We start from the raw sequence: 25,431 nt of genomic DNA, 5'->3' as shown, positions 1-25,431 counted from the left end.
GCATGGCTGCGCTGGGGAAGAGCAGCTACCACCGCCTGGCTGGGCAAAAGCTTCTCCCTTTTCCTCCACTGAAGGGGGCCCGGCAAGCTGAGGACAGGCATCACATAGCACCTGGACAGGCAAGCCAGGGGGCCCCACGGCTGCCATCTCCACCCTGCACAGCTTGCACGGTCAAAAGGTTTTGTGCACGGGCACCATGGGGACCTAAGCTATCTCCCTCCATACAAGGTGACATCAACCCCTGTACCAATGCCACCGACCCTGCACATGGACCATTTGCTTCAGCACCATCTTCCATGCCATGCTCCCTGTACATTAGCCATTAGGAGCCCCGTCCTAGACACGACTAGCACAGAGAGCGATGGGTGTGGGACTCTGTGCCAGCTGGCTAAGAGCAGTGATGTCCCCCCAACAGCAGTCACAGCCACTAAACCACCTCCATGCACCCAGCCCCATGCTGACCAGCCAGGTGGGGCAGAACCAACCCCACTCAACCCATCATCCCCATGCCGCTGGAAAGCTGGCGCCATCCCCTCCCAAAGGTCCCACCACTCCATGGGGCTGCTCAACCTGGTCCTATCTACCTGCAGGTTCCTTTCAGCTTCCTCCAGGGCCTTCTCCACGCTGGCTAGGTTGCTCTCCAGCTGGGAGCCTTGCTTGACCTTGGCCTCCAGGTCCCTTTTCATCTTGGCAGCCATGTCCTCCAGCTCTGTGGGGCTGGGCACAGGGGTCTCCTTCCCCCTCTTGGCCCTCTCGGCCATCTCCCACTGTATCTCCTCCTGCAGGGCTTCAGTCCGGGCACTTAGCTCGTAGATCCTCTGGGTGTACTCCTCCAGGCTGGCCCGCAGGCTCCTAACCCGCTCCTGCCGCTCCCGCTCACACTCCTTCTCCAGCCGGAGCTCACTCTGCCAGAACTCCTCCTCGCCCAGCTCTGTCTCGTTCCTCCGCACCAGGTGCTCCAGGTAGAGGATCTCATCCTCCTGACTGGCAAGCCGGCTGCGTTCCCAGAGCCGTAGGTCCGTCTCCAGGGTGTCCCCATGGGCCTCCAAGGAATGCAGCTGCTCCTGCTGCCGCAGCACCCTCCTAAACAGCTCCTCTTTGGAGGGCTGGACAACCCCACCACCCTCCAAGTCCACCCCTTCCCGTGCTTGGTGCCTCCAGCGGCTCATGGCAAATGGGTCACTGGAGCCTGCAGGACCCAAGTTGAAGGTCATGGATTTTTTTGACTCCCGGGAACGGGGTCCATCTGTGCCGGCAGGCCTGGGCTTGATGGGCAAGCTGGCCCGCATGAACGTCCTCTCGGGGGCTTGGGGAGCGCCCTCTGAGGAGGGCCGCTCAGCCACGCTGGGGCCCGTCCGCCGCAGGACAAACTGCACATCGTTGGCATACTGCCCGCACTTGGCCAGCGACTCCAAGGGGCATTCCAGAGGCAGCAGCTGCCGCTCCTTCTCCCGCAGCTTCTGCACCAGCACGTAGCGGCCCGTCTGACCTGTCGGGAGGAGGTGAGCATGTCAGATGGGGAAAGCCACAGCCAGCAGTGGTGTGCCAAGGCTGCTGCCCCACGGGCGGCAGCTGGTGACATCCACACCACCCCAGAGCAGGACTCCCTCTTCCCGATAAGCATCTGCCGATGGGGCATCCCCTCGGCAGATACCTTTACCCGCAAAGGGGCATCCCCCCAGCAAATGGAGATGGCTCACCGATGGCCCGTGCCAAGGCGATGACCACTTCTTGGCAGGTGGTTTGCTCCGAGACGCCACAGACGACCCTCTGGATCCCATCCACCCAGACCTTCAGCTCCATCCCCACGGCTGCCGGGCCTCAGGCGCGCTGGGTCATCGCAGGACAGGCTGCCTGCAGGGAAAAGAGAAACCAGGTTTCCATCCCAAGCTGCTCATGAGGAATACAAGACGCTTTACAAGTGGCATCATTAAGTCATCTTTAATGCCAGCATCTCGTAAGGTGCATCCCAGACCAAGCAGTTGCTCACTGCTGCCCTCCATCCATCTCTGCGGCTCGCGCTCTCTCCCTGCACACAGATTGCATTTTTGTTGATATCATTAAAACATTGATATTCATTTGGAGAGAAAAAAAAAAAACAAACTTCCCCCCCCCACACCCCCCCCCTCATATCTGGGCAGTAGGTCCAAATCTTCTCATGGTGGGAAATGATGGGGTTTGTGTACCAGCATGGTGCCCCGAAGAAGAGGCACAGGTTATTTCTGCTGAGAGCACGGCTTTTAATGGGGTTGCTGGACTGTCACTGCGATTTCTCTGACAATTTGGCAGCGCGGCACCGGGGGTTTTTCCCAACAATATTGGAAAAGGCAGAGAAACCACTGGCTGCCCACCTTCGCAGGGGGATACTGAGAAAAGGTGCAGATAATGCACATTTTAATTTATTTACCTCCATCTCAATTTATCAGAGGGGGATTAAGAAATTAAAGACAAGACTCTTTCTCCACAAAACATGACAAAAGGCAGGGTTTGGAAGGGGGAGCCAGGCACGAACACCCACAGCAAAGCCCGGGCTCCCGGGGCATCCTCTGCCCAACATGGGGGCCCAGCTCAACTCCCACCTGGCGGCTATTTCTCCTGCACTAAAACAACACCCATTAGCCCAGGTGCACCCAGCTCTTGCCTCTTCCAGCAGCTCAACAACTGCGACAGTCTTAAAAAAAAAAAAAAAATTAAAAAAAAATTAGGCACAAGCTGTAAAGAACTCAAATATTTGAGCTTATGGTGTTTTCAAACATGGTGCAAACAAAGATGTCTCTTCCCCCCCCCCCCCCATAAGACCGTTTTTTCTAGCATCAGGCTTGTCTGAAAGCCCCGGGCAGAGGAACATAAATAGGAAATGTCTGGTCCCTCCATCCAGAGGGTCCCAAACCGCTTTCCCAACCTAACCCAGCTAGTCTCAGCGTCGCCATCCCTCAGCTCCAGCTCTCCCAGGTTTGCAGCCAGGCTGCGGGAAAGCTCAGCCTCGGGTTAAACACCGCTTCTTGCTTATTTTTTGTTGCCTGCTTGAATAATCAAAGGGAGGGCTCAGAGGGTCCCACCTCCGGCGACACAGGATTTTAGCCATGGTGTAAGAAAGGCAAGAAGAAATCAGGGAAGACACGGCTTGGCGAGGCTGTTCCCTGCGGGTGCCAGGTCCCATCAGTGCCACCCCCCTGCCAAACTCCGAAACGTGGGCACAGAACGTGGGCATGGAGCGGCCGCCACAAATACCTTGGCGCTGAGCTCATGTTTGCCTTGGCTGGGCAGCCGGGGAAAACCGGTGGGGATGAAGGGCACCTTGGGCTCAGCTCACCTCCCTGCGAGCCCGAAACTACTAAAATTTGCAATGTTTAGCCCGATTTCATGTCAAAGCTGGGTTTTGGCACCACTCCCCCCCAGCGCTGTGGATTCAAGGCTGCAACCGTCCCCCGGCGTGGAGCAAAGTCCAGGCGCCGCCGTGGCACCACCCAGCTCACCCCGAAGCCACTGTCCCTGTTGTCCTCCCCCCCTGCGCCCCGCACCATGACACCCTAATGCTAAATTTGTGGTGGCAATACATCTTGGGGGACCACTGCCGCCACCCCAGCCAGGGGCCCCGCTAGCATCGAACCCAGCTTCCCCTGCCCCGACCCCACGGGGAGGCCAGGAGCTTAAAATAAATAAGAAAAAAAAAATAAAATAACGCAGCCGGTTGAGTCGCGTCGCACCACCTCACCTTGCCCCAAAGAATCCAGCGGTTGCGGAACGCTGCCGGGTTCGGGAGCGAGATGGCGTCTGGCACGGCAGCCCCACGGCAGCCGTCCGGGTTCAAACCCGGCACCAAGCCCCGTCCCCGCCTCAGCAATCATTTACCAGCCACCAGTGCGCCGCGCGCCACTGCCAAAAAACTGGGAGTGGTGGCAGCCGGCTTTTCTCCCTGATATGGGGGAAACCCACCCCAAAGAGCAGCCAGCACATCCCTCCCCGCTGCATCCCCCCCACACCCCAAAATCCAGTTGGTTTTATCACCATTTCCATAAATCCTTGCAAGCGCAGGGGGTCCCCATTAACCGATCTCTCGCCATAACCCCTGGGGTTTTTTGGGGGGGCCATCCCCAGCTCATTGATGGATATGGGATGTTACCTTCCCCCTTACAAGAGGGTGGTAAATAGGGCCGGGGGCTGCTCCCTCCTCGCCCCTTCCCAGGGCAGGGTCAGCTCCCCCAGCCCACCCAAAACCAGCCTGGCTGCCCCTCTTCCCCCAAAGCCCTGGGCTCATGGAGGAGCTGACAGGATGAAGGCAGCTCATTCTCATCTTGTGTATGGGGGGGGAACAGCAACGCTTCTCACAACCCCCAGTGCCTGCTTGGGGTGGGGGGGGGGGCAACATCACAGCCCACAGGCAGCATCTCATCCCCAATATCCCAGCGTGCCAGCAGCACCCTGGTTCAAAAAAAACCCCACTGGGCAATAAACCTCCAAATCTCCACCTTGTCCCCAGCATCGCCTCCGCTGTAGCTCTTATCATCACTCCTAAAAAATCAGCAGCTGAGGGTGGTCTCATTGCACCACTCACAGATATGACCCCCTCTCTCCCCAAGCTTCACTGCCAACCCCCTGCTTCAGTTACTGGCTGCCTTTGTTACACCACCAGGTAGCGAAAAAGTCTTTTTTTTGGGGGGGGGGGGGCAAGAAGTACTTTTGTTCAGGAAGAAGTGCTCCTCAGCAGGAGGCCGGTTTCCAGCTGCCTCTGTTTGTGTTTGCCCTCGGAGGTCACTTTGATCATGAACCAGAACCGCCGGCAGCTGCTGAGCCCCAAAAACAGCCCAGGGAAGGGAGCAGGTGGCTGCAGGGACCGGGACACACGACAGCCACTCCCCAAAACCACTCTCATTTTATTCTTATGTCCCTTCTCCCCCCTGCTATGGATTTCCAAATCACTTTTATTGGAAGCAGATTAACAAAGTGACTAATTTTCTGCTCCCTTCCCCATGAGATGGGTCCTAAAATTGAGGGTAGGGATGATTCATACCACGATTTCAACAAATTTCCTAACTGGGAGTTGGAATTTCAAATGCTGACATTAAAAAAAAAAAAAAAATTTTTTTTTTTTTAAATTAACAGCCTCAGATCCTGCAGCTTTATTTTGTTTCCTGGCATTGCCGTCTCCCAGCCTCCCTGAAGCTGTCGGGCTAAAGGAAGAGGAGATGAAGGGACATTTCTGCAGGTGCAGGAGGATGCATGTTTTGCACAGCTCCTGCAAACCATCGTCCTGATGGCTGCCAGGACTCGCAAGGGTTGGGTGACATCCCTGGACCTGAAATAATACATGGCCAGCCAAGAAAAGCAGCCAGTCACCCTCTTTACAAAAGCGAGGACCACCACCGATTTGCAAGGACGCCCCTGTGTCCCCCACAGGGGCTCTCAGAAGCTGACACGGCACCTTCCAGCCAAGGACGGCAAACACTTTGCAAGTGCCTTTCTCCCACATTTTGCCACACACAAGAAAAAACAAAATACCCAGTTAGGAAAATCACACCAATTTTGCACTTGACAGCAAGGCCAGCTGCATCTCAAACCCCGCTGCATCCCAAACCCCGCTGCATCCCAAACGCCTCTACCAGAGCTCCTAACGAGCACACCCCTGGGACCAGCATGAAGGTTTTGAGCTGAGCACCCCACCAGCACGGTGGCTTCACCCATTTTGGGGGGTTTACTCTCCTCCCCTGCTATGTCCACCCCGTGGCAGAGAGCTGGGTCCAGGGCCAGGCGGGCAGAGCAGTGGCACAGGGAGAGCTCCCCAGTAAGCCTAATGAAAATGGCAAAAAGCCAGAAGACTAGCCTTTCAGGTCAGGGTTTGGGCTGGGGGTAGAGTTATAAAGACTCATAATTAGTAAATAAAGATGTATTTGTACTTGAGAGCAGGCTGTGACGAGCCCACCATCCAAGGACCAAGGTGTCAATGGAACCGGCAGCTCTGCATCCTTTTGGATGTGCTCCAGGTGGATGCTGGGGTACTCCTGGTCATTTTATTCCCCCTCTAAACCGAACCTGACCCTCTCACCCCTCTCCTGGGGGGGATGCTCATCCCAGCTGCGTGCAGACACTCAAGTGAAAAAACCCAAAACCAACCCAATACATGAGTAAACAGCAAGTGGGGAGGGGAGGGGAGGAGTGGCCCCGTGCCGCCATCCTGCATGCCAGAGCGCTGGCAGGCTGGCCGTGACTCACCGCCCTGGATGAGCTGCTGTGGTGACGCATCCAGCAGCTATTTAATGCTTCCTGAGGTCCCTCCCTGCCCAAAGCACCCGGCACAGCTCCTGGGCACCGAAGGGAAGAGATGGTACTTGCCCACAAAGAGATGGTACTTGCCCACATGCTGAAACCCCCTGGTTGGGCAAAAGCCTCCCTGTTACTCAGGTGTGGAGAGGTGACCCAACACAGGTCACCCACAAGGAACCAAAGCCTCCTGATGGCTCTCATCCTGCAGCAGGTTGGAGGGGACAGGCTGTAGTCTAGGCTCCCCTCCAGTCCATCAACAGTGTCCTCCTGCCTCAAGTCCCTCTTTTGGGGTGGCATCACCTGCCCTCGGCTGGGGTGTTGCAGGTATAGAGCAGCTCTGCGGGGCTTCCCACGCCATGTCCATCCCAGACCAGAAGGTGATGCCGCAGTCAAAGGTTGAGACTGTGGCCAAGGGTTGACGATGCTGGCAGGTCCACAGCTGGGAGGAGATCAGCCATGGCAACACTTGATGCCATGGCTTTTCCTGGGCTGGCAGGTCCCATGCTAGGTAGGGATGATCATCCATGGCTCTGAATGAGTTGTCTGTGCAGCAGACTCTGGCAACCACCAATGGTCACTGCACTGCAGCAGGGAGAGCCAGGCAAAGCCCTGCCTGTAGCCACACGGTGCAGGACCTTTCCACGGTGCCGTGACCGTCCCGAGGATGCTGACCCTGGGATCCTGAAGGGACACCACCTCCTGGCTTGGTGCAAAGCAGCCAAGCGGGCCACCTACCAAAGAGGTCATCACTCTCTCCTGCAGCGTGGGAGCCAGCAGGATGCAGGCAGGACAGAGGCACAGGGCTCCAGCCTGGGGCAGCAAATGGGTTACTTCATCCTGGCACAAATAGCTGACAGGGTTAAATGAGCTCAAGAGGTGACAAACGAGTCCTACCTGAGCAGTCACAGCCCAGAGAGGCAGCTCTTCATCCTTCTGCAGACACAGGGAAGGCGTGCAAGCGTTACTCACCCCTCAGGTCTATCAAAGCCACAAGCTCTTACGCAAGGTGGCCACAAGCACCCAGCAGCAAGGAAACAGCAGGCACAGGGCTCTAATTCACACCCAAGCTGCTTATTTAGGGGTGGCCATAATAGTTCCTGCATCCTTGGTCCACCCATCATGCCCTGTCCAGTTCCCTGCTCTGCCATGGCACGCCTGAGAGCAAGCCCTAAAAATCAACAAATTAATGAAATCACTAATTTCAAAACCGCACAAGGGCTTTGCAGACTCCACTTTTTTCTCCTCCTTCAGCTGGAGAAGCCCCAGTTGGGGACAGGGATAACCACTGCAAACGTACCCTGAAGGTGCAGCTTTACCAGAGATGGGCGGCTGGATCCCAGCCCACGTGCGCCGCCAGGCTGCATCGCGCTTCGATAGCAAGTGGCTTCTGCTGGGGGCATCTTAGGATGCATTAACACACACTCAGCATCTACAGAAGTTACATCCACATTTCAAGGGCTTTTTGCACCCAAAGGGGATCAAAGGACCAAGACCAAAAAAACTAAGCCCCGTGGCACTTGCATCACTCAAGAGCGGAAGCAACACTTGAACCTGAAGCCACAGACCACCGCTGAAGTCCCCCGGCTCCCCCAATGTATGTCCTACACATTAGGATCTTGCAGGAACTGACCAAAGAGACAGACTTCTGGAGAGCCATAAGCACCACGACAGCAACCCCCTATTAAGAGCAAAAGAGAGGCTTGGGGATTTTCTCCTCCACTTCCTCCCCAAAATTACAGACCCAGACTAACATGCCTGGGGTGTACCATTGAGGCTGGGGGATGCTGAGCAGGGTGGGAAGAGCCAGGGACAAATTCTGCCCAGGGCTGAGACATGGAATGGGGATGGGCCTTGGGGTGATGGCCTTCGGCAGGGATTTAGGGCAGGGAGGCTCATGCCCTGGCCGACGTGGAAGAAGCTTACCCCATCCTGGCTCCACCTGTGGGGATTTCTCTGTGTTTCTTTCACCCAAGCTTTTGGGTCTGCTACAGCATCAGACCCATATGAAGGCTTCAGAAACAGCACTGGGAAGGAGCTGGGGAACTTTTGTCCGCTTCTTAAACAAGTCAAGATTTGTGGCCATTGCAGGCCAGCGTTGAGAGCTGTGTTGAAACATCAAGGATCATAGGCAGCAATGACATTTCAGGGATGTTTACTAGCCAGTCCACTCCACAGATGAGCAACCAACAAAAAACTCATTATAAATTAAAAGCAGCAAAAAAAAAAAAAACCCACCCTCCACCTACTGCACACACTCACGTTACAGCATTTCTGCCTGGAAGGGGAAGGATCACCTTTCTCACCTTAATGCATCGTATTTCTCCCTTGCAGCACTAATAGTTGCCGTCCACAGGGGCAGAAGAGCTGGCAAGGCTGGCTAGTAAAATCTGCCATAAAGATGAAGGCTTGCAAGGGAAAACATTAGCAGCTATTGCTGTAACCATTACCATCAACCCCAGAGCGAAGAGTGACTTCATGAAAGCAGCTGAGAGTCAATTCATAGTTTCTTCTCAAGGGGGCGAAGCGAAATTAGCAACAACATGCAGATTAGAGGGGAAAGAGGAAAGGCTCTTGCACTGCCACGCTCCTTTTTTCTCTCCTGCAATTGAACCTGCCCGGACGCCAAGCCCAGGAGGAGCTGGGGAAGTATTTAGGTGTCCAGCTCCCAGCACAGGGGCAAGGCTGGGTCTAGGTACCTTTGGGCTTCAGGCTGACCTAGATCAGCCTTGAGGATTTGGGGTTGGACTTGAAAACCTTTGCAGGGTTGAGTCCGCCCCTCAATTTCCCCCTAACACTATTGCCTTTATTTTTAATACAAAAAACATGGTGCTTGCTCTTTAGCTATCGAGGCACCGCTGTACCTGCAGCCGCTGCCCAGCTGCGAGCCCCAGTGCAGCAGCTCCGGGATGCCCAAACGCCCGTCCCATCGTCTTCAGGGGATGACTCACAATCCAGCTCTTAAAAGCCAGAATCCAAGGGGTATTTGCCAGACCATCCACATGCAAATACAACCCTGGCACGCGTAGGCCAGCAGGTACAGCACCTCTGCTGCGTTCATCTTCCACAGTGGTCACGACTGAAAGCATGATGCAATTTGTGAGCATTCCCCCATTACTACACACAGCCCATTCCCCAAGCCAGAAAACAGCTTATATTTCTCATCACATTGGGACGCAGGAAGAATGCTGCAAACCTGGAGATCCAAAAGCCCGTTCAAGCCTTGGAAATACTCCAAAGTACCAAAAGAACTTGCTTTCTCCTCCCCAGCCAAAGAAGAGAAGTGTCTCAGTTTCCTCCAAATTTCCATTTCTCCTCCCCAAGGGTGAGACCAAAATGGGGAAAATCCAACCAACGAGCTCTTTCTCCCAATACCTCCAGAAGAGCCAGAAATGAGCCTCAAAGGGCAGCTTCCTCGTGGTGCTTGCCCAGTCCAGCCCAGAGGACGAGATTCACCTTGGCAACATACACGGCAAGTGGACACAGGCAGTGACCCACCACTCTCCCCGTCTCATCTCAAAGCGATCAAGGACTTCATTTCCATGGGATTACAGAAAAATTCAGGCTCTGCACCTCTCCTCTGACTAGGACCAGGGACATGAAAAAGCCAGATGACCTACAAATACTCTCCCCCAACCTGCCTTCAGGCCTCCTTCAGAAGAGCCACCAGCAATCCTCTTTCCACTCCAGTTCTCATCCTAGGGGAGAAGGCAATTAACAAATTAGCAAATGCAAAACCAGGAATAAACCTTCCAGATTTTATTTTCCATTTCCAGAATAACTCACAGTTTCCTACCCTGCTTCGGAAAGCGGCCACACGCCAAGGACACACTGCTGGGTCTCTGGAGGAGAGGATGCGATGCACTGATGAATATGCAGGTGCATGCTGCCAGGGATATTTATTTATAACTTTGTAGGATTAAAAAGGCCTTTAATGACCATTTGCCGAGAGCTAAAAACCACTCTTTTCTTTCTCTCACACACATACAGAGACAGAGTCAAATAAACAAGAGACCCAGAACTAATCCAAGCTGAAACCTTTGATAAGACACTTGGGTATTTCAGAAGTCTCTGTTTTCATGCTACCTGGCACATGATTAATTAGGCAGAGGTGTTATCAATCCCCGCCTGAACCCACCCGGAGATAATAAGCTCTTTAAAGCACTAAAATGGAGGCACATCTCCTGAGAGGCAACCCAATCCCTATCTGGCACTAAAACACAAGGGGCCATCCATCAGGGGGAACCAGTCACTGTCCTTCAACAGGTGATGGAGACCACGGCTGCATGACCAAATTTAATCCCTGAAACTGCCTCCCTGGGAGGTGGCAAACCTCTGGCTGAAAGGGTTTCAATGCCAGCAAAGGGCTCCAAAAAATGCAATAAAAAAATCTTGGTTTTTCAAAATCATTTAGGAGCTTAATCCTAATGCAACTCATGCTCAACTTGGGGTCGCTTTGGGGCAACTCAGCCTTTTGAATCCCCTACCCAACTTCCTTATACTCCCAGCAGGTCATGAAGAAACCCAAACTAATTCAAAGGAGACAGTACCACGTCCATTATCACAGCCTAGGCAATCCTCAAACCATGTTAAAACACCCCAAAAATTATTTGAGGCAAAGTAGGTTTGAGGGACAACTACTCCTTGACGTGCAGTGTCCCAAAGATAAAAAGCAATGTTGTTTCTAGCGCATTCACTCCCAGGTCCCAGGGATATTTCCCTGTCTGAGCGGGAGAGCAAACATCCTTTCACAACCTAAGATACTGAGTTTGTAAGATTTTTAAAAGACTAGAAAGAGCGATAGAAAAGGACTTTTTAAAAAAAAAACAAAAAACAACCCACAAACCAAAACCCTACAGGAATCCTTTCCGTGGCGCAAATCCCTGTGCAGATACAGCTTTCTTCCCCACTGATTGATGGTGAAGCAGGTGGGAATACCTTGGACCAGGTATGACACGGTACATCCTGGTGCCTGGGCTGGGTCAGCCCCGGGAAAGCCTCGCAGAGCCACCCCTTTGGGATGGGACCCTGAGGACTTGACAAGCTGCCCTGAGAAAGCCCTGTCCCAGAGAAATCAAGACAAGGGAGGAAAGGAATGAAAGACTTCCTTGGAGCAAGCCTGGGAAACCCCTGACCTTCTGCAGGCACAAACCATTGAGCAAACACCTGGGAATACTGGTCAACAGCCCAGAGAGACCACAAGGTGCTTTTTGACAGTTAATTCAGCTCAAGTTGTCCCTCAGACAAGCAGCGTGGGTTCATGTCACAGGAACCAGCCAGCCCTGATCACGACATGCAAAGAGGTAAAAGCCCACCGCCCGGCCCACCCAGCCTTCCCACCGCGAGCACGTTTGGCTCTTTGCAGAAAGGAGCACTGCCACCTCCAAACACTGCCAGAACTTGGAAAAGAAAACAAATAAAAGCCAGCAAGTGAAAACAGCAACCACGAAGCCTCCAAAAAAACCAACCCAACCCATCTTTATTCTTATCTAGATATGTCTGTGGTGTTATCCAACCCCCTGCGCACCACCAGCCGCCCCAGGCAAGCATCCAGAGGCAGAGACCAGCTCCCTGCTGCGCGCTCGCGCCTCCTGGGGAAAACAATATTCCCAGCAGGAATCATTAAACCAGCAAGAACTGTAAAAAATGCCCTCCCTGGACAGCTTCACACCACCAGCTGGGTGCTCCCACCCCTTGCCAAAGGCTTCCTAGGGCTGGCAGGAAAAGCAGGGAGCAAAGGAGAGGCTGCCGCTCGCCAGACTTCTCTGCTGACCCAGCCACCCTCCTATAGGATGCTACAGGTGTCTCCAAAGTCCCCGTGCTCAGGAGCACAGGGCTAGGTCTAACATCATGGGGGACCTCCATGAGAGACGCTGGACCCCAAAATGCTGCTGAGAGTATTGCGGCATCCCATCACCAGTCCTCCCAGGACTGCAGGAGGCAGCTTGGGGGCACAGTGGGAGGTTTGAGCGTGCAGCTCCTAACACCAAGAGCTCCGGCAGGTCCTGTGCTGCAGCAGGGTTACGGAGCAGCAGAGGAAGCCTTCCCAAATTCAGGCAGTGCTCAACCGCCCCAAAGTTTCCAGCTCAGGGCTGATCCACCCATGTCTTCAGGTAAGACGTGTTGCGGGTTTGGATTTTTTTTTTTGGGTTTTTTTTTTTTTTTGAAGCAACAAGTTATTCTAGATGACTAGCCCAGGGCAGCTGGAAGCACCCCAGCCCTCAAGAAAGCACTGACTCCAGTCTACAAAGAGCCAGATAATCAGCTGCTTTTAGAAGCTCATGAACTTGGCATCTGAAAAATGGAAGGACATAAAATTGTTAGCAATCATTTACAATAATAGGATTTTGTTAAAAACCTTCCGTGGAGACACGCTTATGCCTTAATTTGACTACACAGGTTTACAAGGGCATAGACAAGTTGGGACAGATCGAGAAACATCCCTTAAAAAGATGCTCTTAAAAAACAACGCATACACACAGAGCTAATGCTTAAGATGTCCCTCACGCCTTTATTTAGACTCGGGCACAGAGCAACCCATCGTCGAGCAGCAACTGGACTTCTTCCTAGCTCACCACAGTGCCCGGCATCGCACAACTCAAGGAAATACTCTGCTCCAAAGCCTTGGCACACACACCACGGCCTCCCAGCCAGGGAGGATCAACCCCTTATCTGGATTTGGTCCCAAAGCATCACCTCCCCCAGCACACGGGGGGCCAGCAGAATGCCAGCTGGGTGACTTCCAAGACACCACTGGAGATTTTTCCCACAGCAGAAGACACAAACGGGACAGGGCAGAGAGGTGCTGAAAAACATGGACGGGATGACATTCTGGGGACCCAAGCAGACGCATTCAGGCAATATTTCTCTGCAGCACGTGGTGACGGCGAAGGCAGCCATGACACACGTCTCCACTATGAAGGTGGACAGCATATACGTTGCCAGAGAGGACCACCTCCCATCCAACCTCATTTTACATCCAGTCCCCAAAATACTTCAGCACAGAAGCTCCTCTGTTTGCCCGGGCGCGGTAAATCCCTGTATCTTCAGCAATCACTCCATGCTACCTTTTTTTGGTCAAGTCATATTTCAAAGAGCGGGGAAGGGAGCACCCTGGGATGATTCAGACCGGCCGTCACTGCACCGCTTCAGCCACCACCCGCTGCCAAAGGGTTCGGTCAAGCCTGGCAAGCTCCCCAGCACGCTCACTGGGGCCTGCGGGTATCCAAAGCCACCAAGAGCCTGAGCATAGCCATAACTCACTTTTCGTAAGCATAAGGGTGGAAAAAAAAAATTTAAAAAATTTAAAATAAATCAGACTTAGATCTTAAGTTGTTTTGTTATCTCAGGGTCAGACTGTTGCTCAGGTCTCCCCCTTCAAGCCCTGAGTAGAGCTAAGTCCCACATCTCTCTCGCACTCATTTGCAGAGTTCTAATTTTCAGATCAACCAGCATCCCCTTGCGAGGACATTTTGAAGCCCAGGACCCCCTGGAACCACAGTGCTCAAAGCTGCCGGGCACCCACAGGTGCCGCAAGCCACAGTCCCCGGCCTCGCACCTTTCCATGAAAAGGTGGAAGAAAGGCTTTAGGAAGACATATGCACTTGCGGGGCTTCTTGATATCTGTGCTATTTCTTTCAAGAGGGTGTGGGGAAGCCAGCGGAGCTACGCCGACAGGGAGGCCAGGCGCCGTGCTCAGGCTCTCCCAGCAGATAACCAGGATGCGGGAGGATTCCTGGCATTCCAGTGGCACCAGCAGAAGGTAAGAGCATTCCCCCTTCCCCACAGCCCCTTCCCGAGCGGACACCACCAGCACTACCCGATAAAGAAGGCAAGCAGCATTTGGATACGCTTCCCGCTCATAACCACTGCAGATGCAGCATGTGCACACAAAAATTTGCTCTTTTCTCCCTAAGAGGAGCTGCAATTCTTGCTGCATGAGGAGCGTGATCCCACACAACTACCCTGTGAGGCAAACGGACAGTGCGCATAGCATCCCTGTCCCATCCCGGCCGGATCCAGCACCCTGCCGTGTGCCAGCCGAGCTCTGTCGTTCGTGCTGCCACACGTTCCCGGGGCTCCGCGCCTGCCTGGCAAGTCTCGGCAGAGCTCTGAGCCAGGGCCCGCCGGAACGCCGTTAGCACCGGCATCCCCGGGAGCCGGCCCTGGCTCCCTGCGAGGAGCAGCCAATGCTCCCATCCCGCCTCTTCGGATCATTTCTCACCCGTTTCCACCTGCCTCTTCCTAATTTCTCCTAAAATCAGCCATCCCAAGGGGAGTGCCATGGGCTGTGCTGGAGGCAGCCGCTCTGTTTGAGCGAGAGGCGTGTGGCTGTGACCCCTTCCTCCGTGCAATACCGCCCTCAAACCCACCTTGGGGTTTTTTGACCTGCATTTGGGTTTTTAATGTGCAATCCCAAAGTGCTGTCACAGGGCAGGGAAAAAAAAAAAACCAAACAGGGAGAGAGGAGTTTGTTCTCCCACCCTCGGCGGGCCATGAGCGGAGTTACGAAACAACCTGCCAGCGGAGTTTGCAGAAGGATCAGAAGTATGCAGCGAGGAGCCAGGCTCTTATCGAGGAATTTCACCCCTCTCCTCGGGGAGCCAGAGACATCTCCGAGGGGAGGAAGGACAGCCAGCTTTGCCCCGTGGATGCACACCACCACGGGAGGCTGCTGGCACGGGTAGCCGAGACCCCACACCACCTCGGCTGCCCCTCCGCCGTGGGCTCTGCCCAGCGTTTCCAGTGTTAAAGTGGGACCGCGATGCAGCTCCTTCCAGTGGGCCACGCTGGCGGCAGGAGCTGCTGGGGACGCCGGTGCCAGCTGCCGGTGGCCCGGGCAGGTGGGAGGCAAAGCCACCCAGCGCTCGACCAACCGGGACACGACCAGCGCGGCGCCGGGCAGGTGGCAAAGGGGCCCGGGGTCTTGCCGGTGCCGAGCGCCGCTCCCACTCATCCCAGCCCGAGCTCTCCTTACGGAATTCGAGTTTTCTGCAGGCGCGGTGCCCCCAAGTCACCTCCCCGCCGCCCCCGCCCCACGCCGTGCCGCCCGTGAGGGTCGTTGCGCTTCGCACCCCGAAACCACGGGGGTCTCCCCCGCTGCCGGTGGGCCCCGCCAGGCGCCGGCTGCCCCGGGGGCGGCTCGCTCCGGGGAGACCGGGGCCAGCAGCCCCACCACCCCCCTCCCCGCGGCTGCTCCCGGGGGTGCCGGCCCGGCTGCGGGCAGGGCCGCGCCGCGGTGCTGCCAAGCGGCGGCGGCCCCTCGCCGGGAGGCCCGGCCCGGCCCCACGGCACCGGCGCGCACTCACCTGCCGCCGGCGCGGCCACAGCGGCCCGGCCACGGCACGGCTCGGCTCGGCTCCGCTCCGCGACCCCAGCTCCTCTTCCCCGCGGCGGCGCCCGCTCCGCTCCAGTCCGCTCCCGCCGCGCCACTCCGCTCCGCTCCGCAGCGCGGAGCCGCGGCGACCTGCAGCCCCGCCGCCCCGCCCCGCCCCCGGCACCCCCCCGCCCCCCTCGGAGCACCGCCCCCCCCCCGGAGCCCCCGCCCCCGGGCAGGTGAGCACCGCCCCCCCCACCCCCGCCCAGCGCCGCAAAGTCTTGCAGTTTCCTTGTTTTGTTTTGTTTTGTTTTAAAAAAAGAAGTCTCAAATTCTCCTTTTTAAAAAAAAAGTCTTAAATTCTCCTGTTTGTTTGTTGGTTTTTTTTTAAATAACTCTTAAATTCTCCTTTTTTTTTCCCCATAAAGTCTTAAATTCTCCTTTAAAAACCCCACAGTCTTAAAACAAAAACACTTTTAAAAAAAGTATTAAATTCTCCTTTTATTTTAAAAAAAGATTTTAAATTCTCCTTTTTTTTTTTCTTTAAATAGTCTTAAATCATTATCAGGTTTTTTAAAAGAAGTCTTAAATTCTCCCTTTTTGTAAAAACAAACAACCAAAACTGCCCTGCACTTCTCTGTCCCCGGCTCCTGGCTCCCGGGGCCATGTGAGCGGGCTCCTTCCGTCTGGAAGCGCTCAGCAGTACCTAACAGCCCGTGACCATCCGACGGCAGGGCCCGGAGCTCCACCTGCCCGGGTGGGTCCCCAAGCGGGATGGAGCAAACAACCCCTTTTTGGAGAGGAAGAGCTTGGCCTGGCCCAGGATGTGGGTGCGCCCCCCACACCCCGTGCCCTTCAGCCGGCCGGGGGCCTCAAACACCCTAAAACCGCAGAGAGGCGACGGGAGGGAGACAGGTTCAGCCGGTTTGGGAAGAAGCAGGTGCCTGCTGCCATGCCGGAGGCTTTGGAAACTCCTCACCTCCTCCCTCCGCCTGCTTTTCCCATCCTAGCTCCCAAAAAACCCACCTGAAGGCCCCCTGCGCAACCTTGCATGGCAATGCCCTTCCTCCATGGCCCACCAAGCAACGAGGACAGCTGTGGTGGCACCAGCTTCAGCGTCCCATCCTGGTGGTCTCCACTGGTGAGGGTGCTCCAGCCATGCCTGTGCTGCTGCAACCCCAGAGCCAAGCATCTCCCGCAGTGGGGCAGACCTGCAGTTACCTTTCTATTTCTTTATTCAGAAGCTCTTGTGAAATGTCCTACCGCTCAAGAGAAAGGATAACCCACCCAACAGACCATGGGTCCCCAGGTGGCTGCTCTAAAACAGAACTGAGGGCTGCTGCTCCACCACAATTAACGTGTGTTAATTTTTAGCTATAGTCAGAAAAATCCCCATCTCGTGTGGACTTTGTCAGGTTTGCAACATCCTTAACTACTCGTTTCTCCGCATCCGAGCTGCTGGGATTAGGAGGTGATGCAACACACAAGTACGTAGCTGTCACTCGGCAGCTTTAATTGGGTTTTTAAATGAAGTTTTCTGTTGTTCTGACATATTCCTCATAATTATGATCTCCTAAAATCAGATAATACATCTGGTGCTCCGTAACACGGGCCATGCCCTGGAGACCTTACAGCTCAGGAGGAACAAAGATCTATATAAGAAAACAACAAAAGCTGTTCTCAGGAGATACATATCTTATTTATTAGCTTGGATACTCTTCTGAGATCCTAATCAGACAAAAACTGAGCAGAGGTTCATCTGACACTAGTGAGGACACTTGTCTTTCTTTTAATAAAAAGATTTTGAGTTTTAAATCTTTCTACCTTTAGCAGCTTGTAAAAAAGATTGGAAATCTCTCTTTACTTGTAAAGCTATTACTGCGAAAAATAAATAAACTTCTAACTCTGCAGCCGCAGATCTGTGTGATCCCTTGATCCCCTGCCTTACAAAGGCTTCTCCACACCTTGGATCAACCGAGATGGATGAAGGTGTTCAGGGGATAGTTTCATACTGGTGAGCTCTTCCAGACCAGCTACTCACGGACCACCTCCTCCAATCCTCGCTGTGCCTCAGCCCACCTCCAGATTTATTCCTGAAGCTCAAAAGCTCCTGTGGTGCCGAGGTCATCTTCAGGGACTGATGCAGGAATAGCAAGCGAGTTGATTTCTGGGGTTGTGCTTGCTGGTTCCTCGCTGGGTTTTCTAAAGATGCGTCTTAAAGTCTTGAAGACTCGCATGCTCCTTGTACACTGAGCAGCTAAGCTGCTTTCGGGAGGAGAGCGGAGCTATCTCAGCATCTTGAGCAGTTGAATTATAACCAAGCAGGTCCTTTGGTCTCTCCAGCCACCTCCCTACTGCAGATGAGATAGAAACCCTATCTGAGTTTCTCCAAAGAAGATGATGCTGTCTTGCTGATGTGCTCAGGAGCGCAACAAGAAGACTCCTTGCTCTGAGGCTTCTTAAGGTACAGAATATGTTTGCACAAAAAAAAACCCCTCTTGAGTACCATGCGCTACCAGCAGGTCACCATTTGGTGACCAGCTATAGCCTCTCTTAACAGAGCTCATGTCCACTGAGACGGCCACCCAAGCCAACTCAAGCACAGTAGTGTTAGCCCGTGCTACAACATGGCACTGCATGGTCAGGGTGGGGGATGAGGGGAAATAGGTATTTGAGGGACTGGAATCTGCAGAGCTGTTGGGTTTTGTCTTTGTGCTGAAAGCCAAAGCCCTCTGAGCTGTTGTTGGGAGAGCAGAGTAGAGGGAAGTTTCTTTTTCAAGCCTGTCTCCAAAAGGAAAGAGTGAGAAGTCAGATTTTCAGAGGTGCCCAACATGCACTGGTCTCCACAGTGGAGATGGATGCGGTCAGCATCATGGCTATCAAACTTTTTGGCCGGCCTGAAGGTCATCTGTTAATTTACCGTCTCCCACCAGGCACTGCTGGGGGACAAGGGCTGCATGGGCCCTATGGTGCTTTCCTCTTCTTCTCCCCTTAGCGTGGACTGCTTGAGATCTTGGGAATGTGCCACTGGACCCTGCCAGCCTCAGGAGATATGTCAGTCACCTCCTTTCCTGACGCAGCCGCGACATTTCACGTGCCACAGAGAAATTACCCAGCGCATCCCTCGCCTGGCTCAGCCCAGAGAAGGGCACGCTCGCCCTAGAAGGCGAGCTTCCCTCTCAAGTAAAGACAACCGTCCCCACAGCCCCGGCATTTCCAAGGGAGCCCTGCCACTGGGAGAGAAACGTGGCCGTTACCACACGGCATGTCGACTTCCTCTTCCAGCAGACCCCTCCTACCTCAAGAGCTGTAACTCAAAGCCAGAAGTGGCAATCTATATATATATATATAAAAATATATAAATAATATGTATAATTACAAATGTATAAATATATATTTTATATATATAAAGAGAGTATATATACAGGAGTACTGCCTCCTGTTGCTCAGCATATACTTGTAGCAGGGTTGCGAAGTGCCTGTTCACCCTTTCGGCACTCATGGGACTTCGGGAAAGTTTGGAGGGTGTGAAGTTTTTCCAGGTTTCTTGGGAAGGTTTTGAACCCACCGTTGTTTCTCTGGCAAGGGTTTTATTACGCAACCGTACACTGTTTTGCTAAGAGACAGAAGATGCTGCCTTGAGCGTAACAAAAGGGCTTGTCTGGAAGAATTTTTTCCTCTGTTTCTAGGACAACAAGAGACACAAGAAAGAAAAGATGCTGCAGCATCGCAGGAAAGCTGAATTGGGGCTCCGTACCGCAGAGCCACTGCAGTAGCTGACTGCCAGTGTACCATGGACCATACCCCACCATTCCCACCCACAGCCCTGCTTGGGTTTGGGCTTGCAGAAAGGAGAGACCTTGGTCAGGTGGGAAGACCTTGGTCTGGTGGGAAGACTAGCCATTCTCCTTCAGGGGCAGGCCTTCCGGCTTCGGAAACTTGATATATTTCCCGTCCTCCTGCTTTATTCAATGAAGCATTCATTCTGCTTCTGCAGCAAGCCCGCAAAAGTTGCTGAGGACTTGTCTCCTGTGGCTGCAATAGGAATAGGGATGCTCAACAGCAGCCTGCAGGATTGCAGCCCCAGACAGTAAACTTTGGCTGTATTGGTCTTCTTATGTATTTGGATTGCAGCTCGTAGGCATACAGCACTTTTCCGAAAACACTAAGGGCAGCTGCAATGTCTGCGTGTGCCTATCTGCTTTCCACACCTATGGTGGTGGGGGCTGTGAAGGGAGATGACCTGCAAAAGGTCTTGTGAAGAGTGGCGCCCAGGAAACTCACGGTGCAGACAAACGGGAGCCAAGTGGAAAGGCAGCACCGTAAAAACCCACAATGGGGTCAGAGGCAGAAATCACAGATCCCTACATCCTCCAGAAACCTGCATTGCCGGCTCTTTGCTAGAACGAGCCGGCTCTTGCAAAAGGCCCAAACCAGCAAAATCTACCTTCAAAGTGGAAGTGAAGAACTCAAAATGCGCAGCGGGGGTCTCCCTTGCCCCTTTTGCAATAAAAGGTAGAAAAAAAGGGATGTAATTAGGTTGGAGCTCCTGCGTTCCCATCCAGTGTCCCCAGGGGAGAGTATGGCTGGGTCATTACAGCTGCATCGTCATTCCCCACTTCAACAGCGCGTTGAGCCGTGCAACACCAGGAACAGGGGAGGAAGAAACAGCTGAAACAACGGTGGATGGAAGTGAAGAAAGAGAAAATGGGACAAATAGAAAGGGGAAAGGGCAATGGTGTCAGGAGGAGAAAGGATGCCCAGGGCACATCCCACAGGCTTTTATTTTCCATCCAGGTGCTGCGTAGGATTCTCAAGATCTGCCTTTCGCCTAGGAAATAGCTCCATTAATTATGGCCGTTGAGTATGGGAATGCAACAGCTCTTTGCCACTCTGCTGCTGGGGGAGCCTGTGACCCGAGCCGTCAGGGTTTCCCAAGCATTTAGCAGTGTGGTCATGCTAATTTAGTTCGGGTTTTTCAAAGGCTTGCCGGGAAAAGTCCTCTCCTTCCCAGAGGCATTGAAAGTTTTGACCTCCTGACCCTCCCTTTTACTAGGAGGTTCAAAAGCAGCGTTGCAGCTGTTAAAGTTTTTCTTCATGCCTCAGCGATTCTCTGATGGGGGACCAAGCTGGTGTTTAGCTAAGCTTGACCTCTCTTCTTTGAGCCTGGAGATGTCTCTTTCTTGCAGTGCTACAGGCAAGGCAATGCTGGAAACCTCCCTGCCCTGCCATTCATTCCCTCCCCGCGTGCAAACGCACCGTTACCCGTTACTAATCCATCCCCCACCAGGAGCTGGGGTTCCCGGCACTGATCCTATTTGTCCATCAAGCCGCAGATTCATTTACATTTAATCCACCGTGACTTGTCTGTGAAACACAACTCTCCTCCCGCTCTGATGTTGGCATCCACTTGGCTTCCAAAAGTCAACTGTTGGTTTCTGAAAAAAGAATATAAATCCCCTCCCAACAGGCTACTGCTGGCCTTGCACGGACTTCAGTGTCTTGTCCTCCCCTCTGCTGCCAAGGCTCATTATTTTCAGAGGACATCCTCCCCTTAATTTACATCTTTGTCACACATCCACAGTGCCAGAGTTCCTCTTCCTCAAGGACCAAGATCCACCAAAGCACCTGAGCTCAGGTTTAACTTCAAGCCTCTTGGTTTTGGATGGCACTATGTGTGTCACCTCCCCAAGGCAAGAGGTTGGAGACGGATGCCCCGATTCATTACTGTCGTACCCTGTTACTCACATCAACCTGATTTCCAAGCCAGGACAGGGGTTGGTGCCTTCTGCTTTGCACAAGTCCCACCAGCTCATCCCGGTGCCGGAGCATCAGGTTAGGATGCAAAGTGAGGTGTGAGGAGGCAGGAGAGGAAAAGTACCAGTTCTTAGAGTTGTGGGATTAACCACAGTCACACCGACAGATCAGGGTCATTAAAGTAGTCATTAAAAAAGGGAGAGTCCTACTGTGAATAATGACAGGTGCTTCACACTGGCAGGTGCCTGGTCCCTGTGGTGGAGGCTAAAAGGTGGTGAGATAGTGATGAGCACCTGTCGTTGCAGTCATCTCCAAGGCAGGAGAAGGCCTTGCCTTTTTTACACCTTTCCTGACACCTGAAAACAAACGGGGGTAAACACAGAAATGCGCATGGCTGAGGGCCTGAATTACCCTGGAGTATGTCCCCAACACCCACGCTGCAGAGCCCTCTGCAGAAAGGTGCTTGTGGTAGAAGCCGGGGTAGGAACCTGCTCTCTGGGCTCCTGCATCCCTGCTCAGTTATTATCTCCTTAGGTGAGCTCAGCTTCCCCGGCTGCAAAATGGGGAAGTGATGTTTACTTTGCTTGCAGGGGTGTGGAGGAATAATTAATTAATGTTTATGAAGTTGCTTTCAGATCCCCGAAAGAAGAGGGGTGAGATAAGCAGTGGGGATTCATGAGGTAGGTGCAAAGCGTCATGATGAATTATTGCGATTTGAAGGTAAATTATTGTTATTGCTGTCTAATAAGCAGATACAGCCATTAGCCTCTGATAATCTGATTTCTAACTCTGTTAGTTTCTTTTTTCCTCCTTCTTCTCAACAAGAGCGTGGTTTCACCCCCCCTACTCACACCCATTTTACTATAATAACCCCATAAATCATACGGGGATGACCCATCTGGCCCAGCTTCTGGTGGGAAGGAGAAGTGTGGTGCAGCCACCCCCAGCACTAGCATGGATGAGACCTGCAATGGGACAGCTTCAACTTGGCACCACCTGCCATGAGCTTCTCACCTGCGACGGCATCTGGGGGAGGCAGAAGACTCTTCCTTTGCAATGGGGAGCATCCCCAGAGGCCGACTCCTGTCCAGTGTCAACCAGCAAACTTGCTGGGGCAGCTTCTTCAAAGCCAGCTGCAGGTCAGGAGGTGCGAGTGCCTGGACGCGGTCCTGCTGCTCGCGGTTACCACCCCTCAGACAGGCTGGGGAACATGCCCGGGTGCGTGCCCCTAGCCCAGCCTTTGCTTAGAAAGACTTAACCCTCTGGCAAGACCTTGCCCTGGCGATGGGTTAGGGGAGGACGGGGGCAGCGACACAGCGAACAGGCGCGCGGGACCAGGGACCCGCTCTAAGCTGGGCTGAAAACAGTCTTTTGGCAGTTTGGCCATCTCTGCCTTGAAACCAAAGCAAACGTGACCTGCTTTAAACCAGTGTGAGTAATGTGAATCCCGGCCTGGGCGCGAGCAGGTTTTTCCGGTTCTGGCTGCAGCCTTTCCCCCTCCTTCCCTGCCCGGGCTCCCAGTTTCACACTGGGAGGGCACCGGAGCCTGGGGAGGAGCGTGACTTCCACCCTTTGGGACACCTTTTCCTGCTCTCTACCCATGCCTTTCCCATTGATCCCAAATTGCTTTTCCAACACCATGCCTCAGAAGCCACCTGCCAGCCTGCGCTCTCGGAAACCCCCATGTTACAGCCAGCCTGCCCCACGTCTCCAGCCTCCCATTCCTCTCACACCACCAAAACCAGAGGTCCTCGCTGTTGGCCTCGCTCTGCTGCGTTGGTGGTGCCCCGTGTCAGAGCACAGCACAGTCCTGCACCAGCTCTCTGCCTTGGCGGGACCCAGGTGGGGACCTTGGGCAGAAACAAGGAGGGTCCCAAGCCCAAATTGCTTTGGGTACTGACTTGGACATCCAAGACCACCTCTATAAACAAGCCTGCAAAGGACAGGCAAGTTCTCTAGTTTCTAATTGTCCTGTATTATTTTTATGCTCAAAACCATCTTCTTTCTTCTTTTTTTTTTTTTTCTTTTTTTTCCCTAGCTAGGAAGACCACGGTTATGTATGAAGAGCCCAGTTCAGCAAGACAGTTACACCTGAGCTGGAGCTCATCACTAAAGACTTAAATCCCTGCAGGATAACAATAGTTATCCTTAGCTATTTCAAGTCCTAAGTGGTTCCTATATGCACCTGAAACACAGAAAGAATAATGCCTAAATAAAGAGGAGCAGATTTTTTTTTCCCCTCTTTGACAGAATTTTGCAGTTTGTCTTTTAATTTTAAAGATAAATTAAGGGACTAATCAAGGGACTGATTCTTTTTATTAGCTATTGATTTTACACGACGATTTTGTTTGTCAGATGACTTTATTTGTTCTCCATGGCCGGAGTACTTGAGTAGGTTAGGTAATGTATCTCAGCCAACTGGAATTCACTTGGAAAGCCAGAGAGAAAACAGATTTTATTACCTACTATGCTAAGAATAAATAGTACCCGATGCCCACAAAGTATCGCTGTATTCTTAACCCAAGGTTTTCTAGTAACTACATAAATCATGCAAAGTTGCTTTTCCATTTGTATGTTAGCAGCACGCCTGAAATAGAAATATCATCCAACAGATGCACATTCAGCATGTATCTTCCTTTCTATTGGAAAGTCAGTAAATTGTCTTTCGCTTCCATAACGCTGAGCTCTTGGCAATTTTCGAGCGCAGCAGTACTCAGCACACGGCAAGCAGCTCTAATAACAGGTGATCTAAGCAAAACGCAGGATTTAGGCTGCCCTTGCTCACCGAGAGTTTCCGCCTCTTAGTAGTCAAGATTTGCCCTCAGGCTGCGGGTAGGTTAAAGAAGTCAGGGGAAACCCAGCACTGATGAGGCTCTGCAAAGTGCTGCTCACCTCCTGCAGCTTGTGTGAGCCAGCACAGTCCCAAAACACACGCAACAGCCCCGAGAAGGACATGCCATGGCAGATGTTGGCACCTCCGAACAGCTCTCCGGCAGGTCCTGCTTTTCCTACCGAGCATCCCCCCTCTTCCCACCATGGCATGGGAAATATGCCTGCCTGGCATTCAGAGAAAAGTGGAAAACAACACAACAGGCAGAAACTTCAGACTGGACGAAGCCTGGAGCGCATCGCCCTCAAGAAGGGGGAGTTTTAGAAAACACCACCTTTGTGAAACCCGAGAGAGCAGACAATACAGAGCTGGGCACGGGCAATGAAATATGTATGTACCGAGGACCTCATCCAGCTCTCTCCAGCCGCTGCACCTCTTGCCTTTGCATTCAAGGGGCTCTGGCTCCCATCCAAAAAAAGATGCAGGGGAACAAACGTAGCCCTGGCAACCCCACTGAGGGCAGGGAGGAACAAAGAGGACCCCCCGGGCTGAATTTGTTTCCATTTTTAATCCTTATCTATACCCATCACCCCCATGCATGGAAAGAGGCTTCTCAGCTGTATAGATTTGCATTGCTATGAGAGTTTGAAGTGATAAAACATTTGGCCTGCCTATTCAGAAGCAATTAGTGATTCAAAGCAGCCTGAGCCATCTTAAAGGGGCCTGCTTTTCCAAGAGACAGGTGTTCTGAGCTGACTTCAGGGGAAAATTGAGATTTTTAGAAAACAGAAGTCACCGGCTGCTTGAAAATATAGTTCCTTCAAGTCTTAGTAGGGAAAAAAAAAAATATTGCACAGAAAATTCCAGTTTAGGCTGGTAAAATCTAGGAGGGGGTGGGGAGAAATGGCTTAATTTACAGTGCTGGTAGAAGTAATGCTTTATCTGTCTATTGAACACATAGTATTTATATATTCCTTTTCTGGGTTAAGGATTTCCCCTCCACCACTGCAAGTAACACAGATACAGCCATCTCCCACTAATGCTGCCATCCCAGCATCCCTGTCCCAAGGCAACATCAGCTCCAAGCCAGAATTTCTCGCCCAGATCTCCTACTAAGGGAGGAGGTATTTTTTTTGAGCGTTGTCGCTCTTAGACTTTTAAATCCAGCTTGGCAAAAGGGCAGCCAACAACAGCCTTTAGTCTGACTGCAGGGACCAGCACATCCTTGCTGCCACTGTTGCAGGGCAAACCCAGGGAAGGAATGAGACCT

At 53.0% G+C, this 25,431-nt stretch overlaps 1 protein-coding gene across 5 annotated transcripts in view; it reads right to left on the bottom strand.

Moving 5' to 3' along the window:
• RASSF7 (Ras association domain family member 7) overlaps positions 1–25,431 on the bottom strand; it is a 36,251-nt gene that overhangs the window by 3,327 nt on the left and 7,493 nt on the right. Inside the window, exons 1-3 of one of the 5 annotated variants that reach the window (XM_074585582.1) lie at positions 15,567–15,728; positions 1,701–1,854; positions 585–1,489 (exon numbers count right to left, since the gene is read on the bottom strand). In XM_074585582.1, the coding sequence (XP_074441683.1) occupies positions 585–1,489; positions 1,701–1,803 (1,008 nt within the window). In that variant the 5' untranslated portion in view covers positions 1,804–1,854; positions 15,567–15,728. Of the gene's footprint in view, positions 1–584; positions 1,490–1,700; positions 1,855–3,715; positions 4,014–15,566; positions 15,729–25,431 lie in introns of those variants that run through there. The other 4 variants (XM_074585581.1, XM_074585578.1, XM_074585580.1 and 1 more) reach the window with 4 other exon arrangements.

This window comes from Larus michahellis, chromosome 4 (assembly GCF_964199755.1).
Source record: "Larus michahellis chromosome 4, bLarMic1.1, whole genome shotgun sequence".
In the NCBI taxonomy this organism is placed as follows: Eukaryota; Metazoa; Chordata; class Aves; order Charadriiformes; family Laridae; genus Larus; species Larus michahellis.
This window is presented reverse-complemented; position numbering and strand designations above follow the sequence as displayed.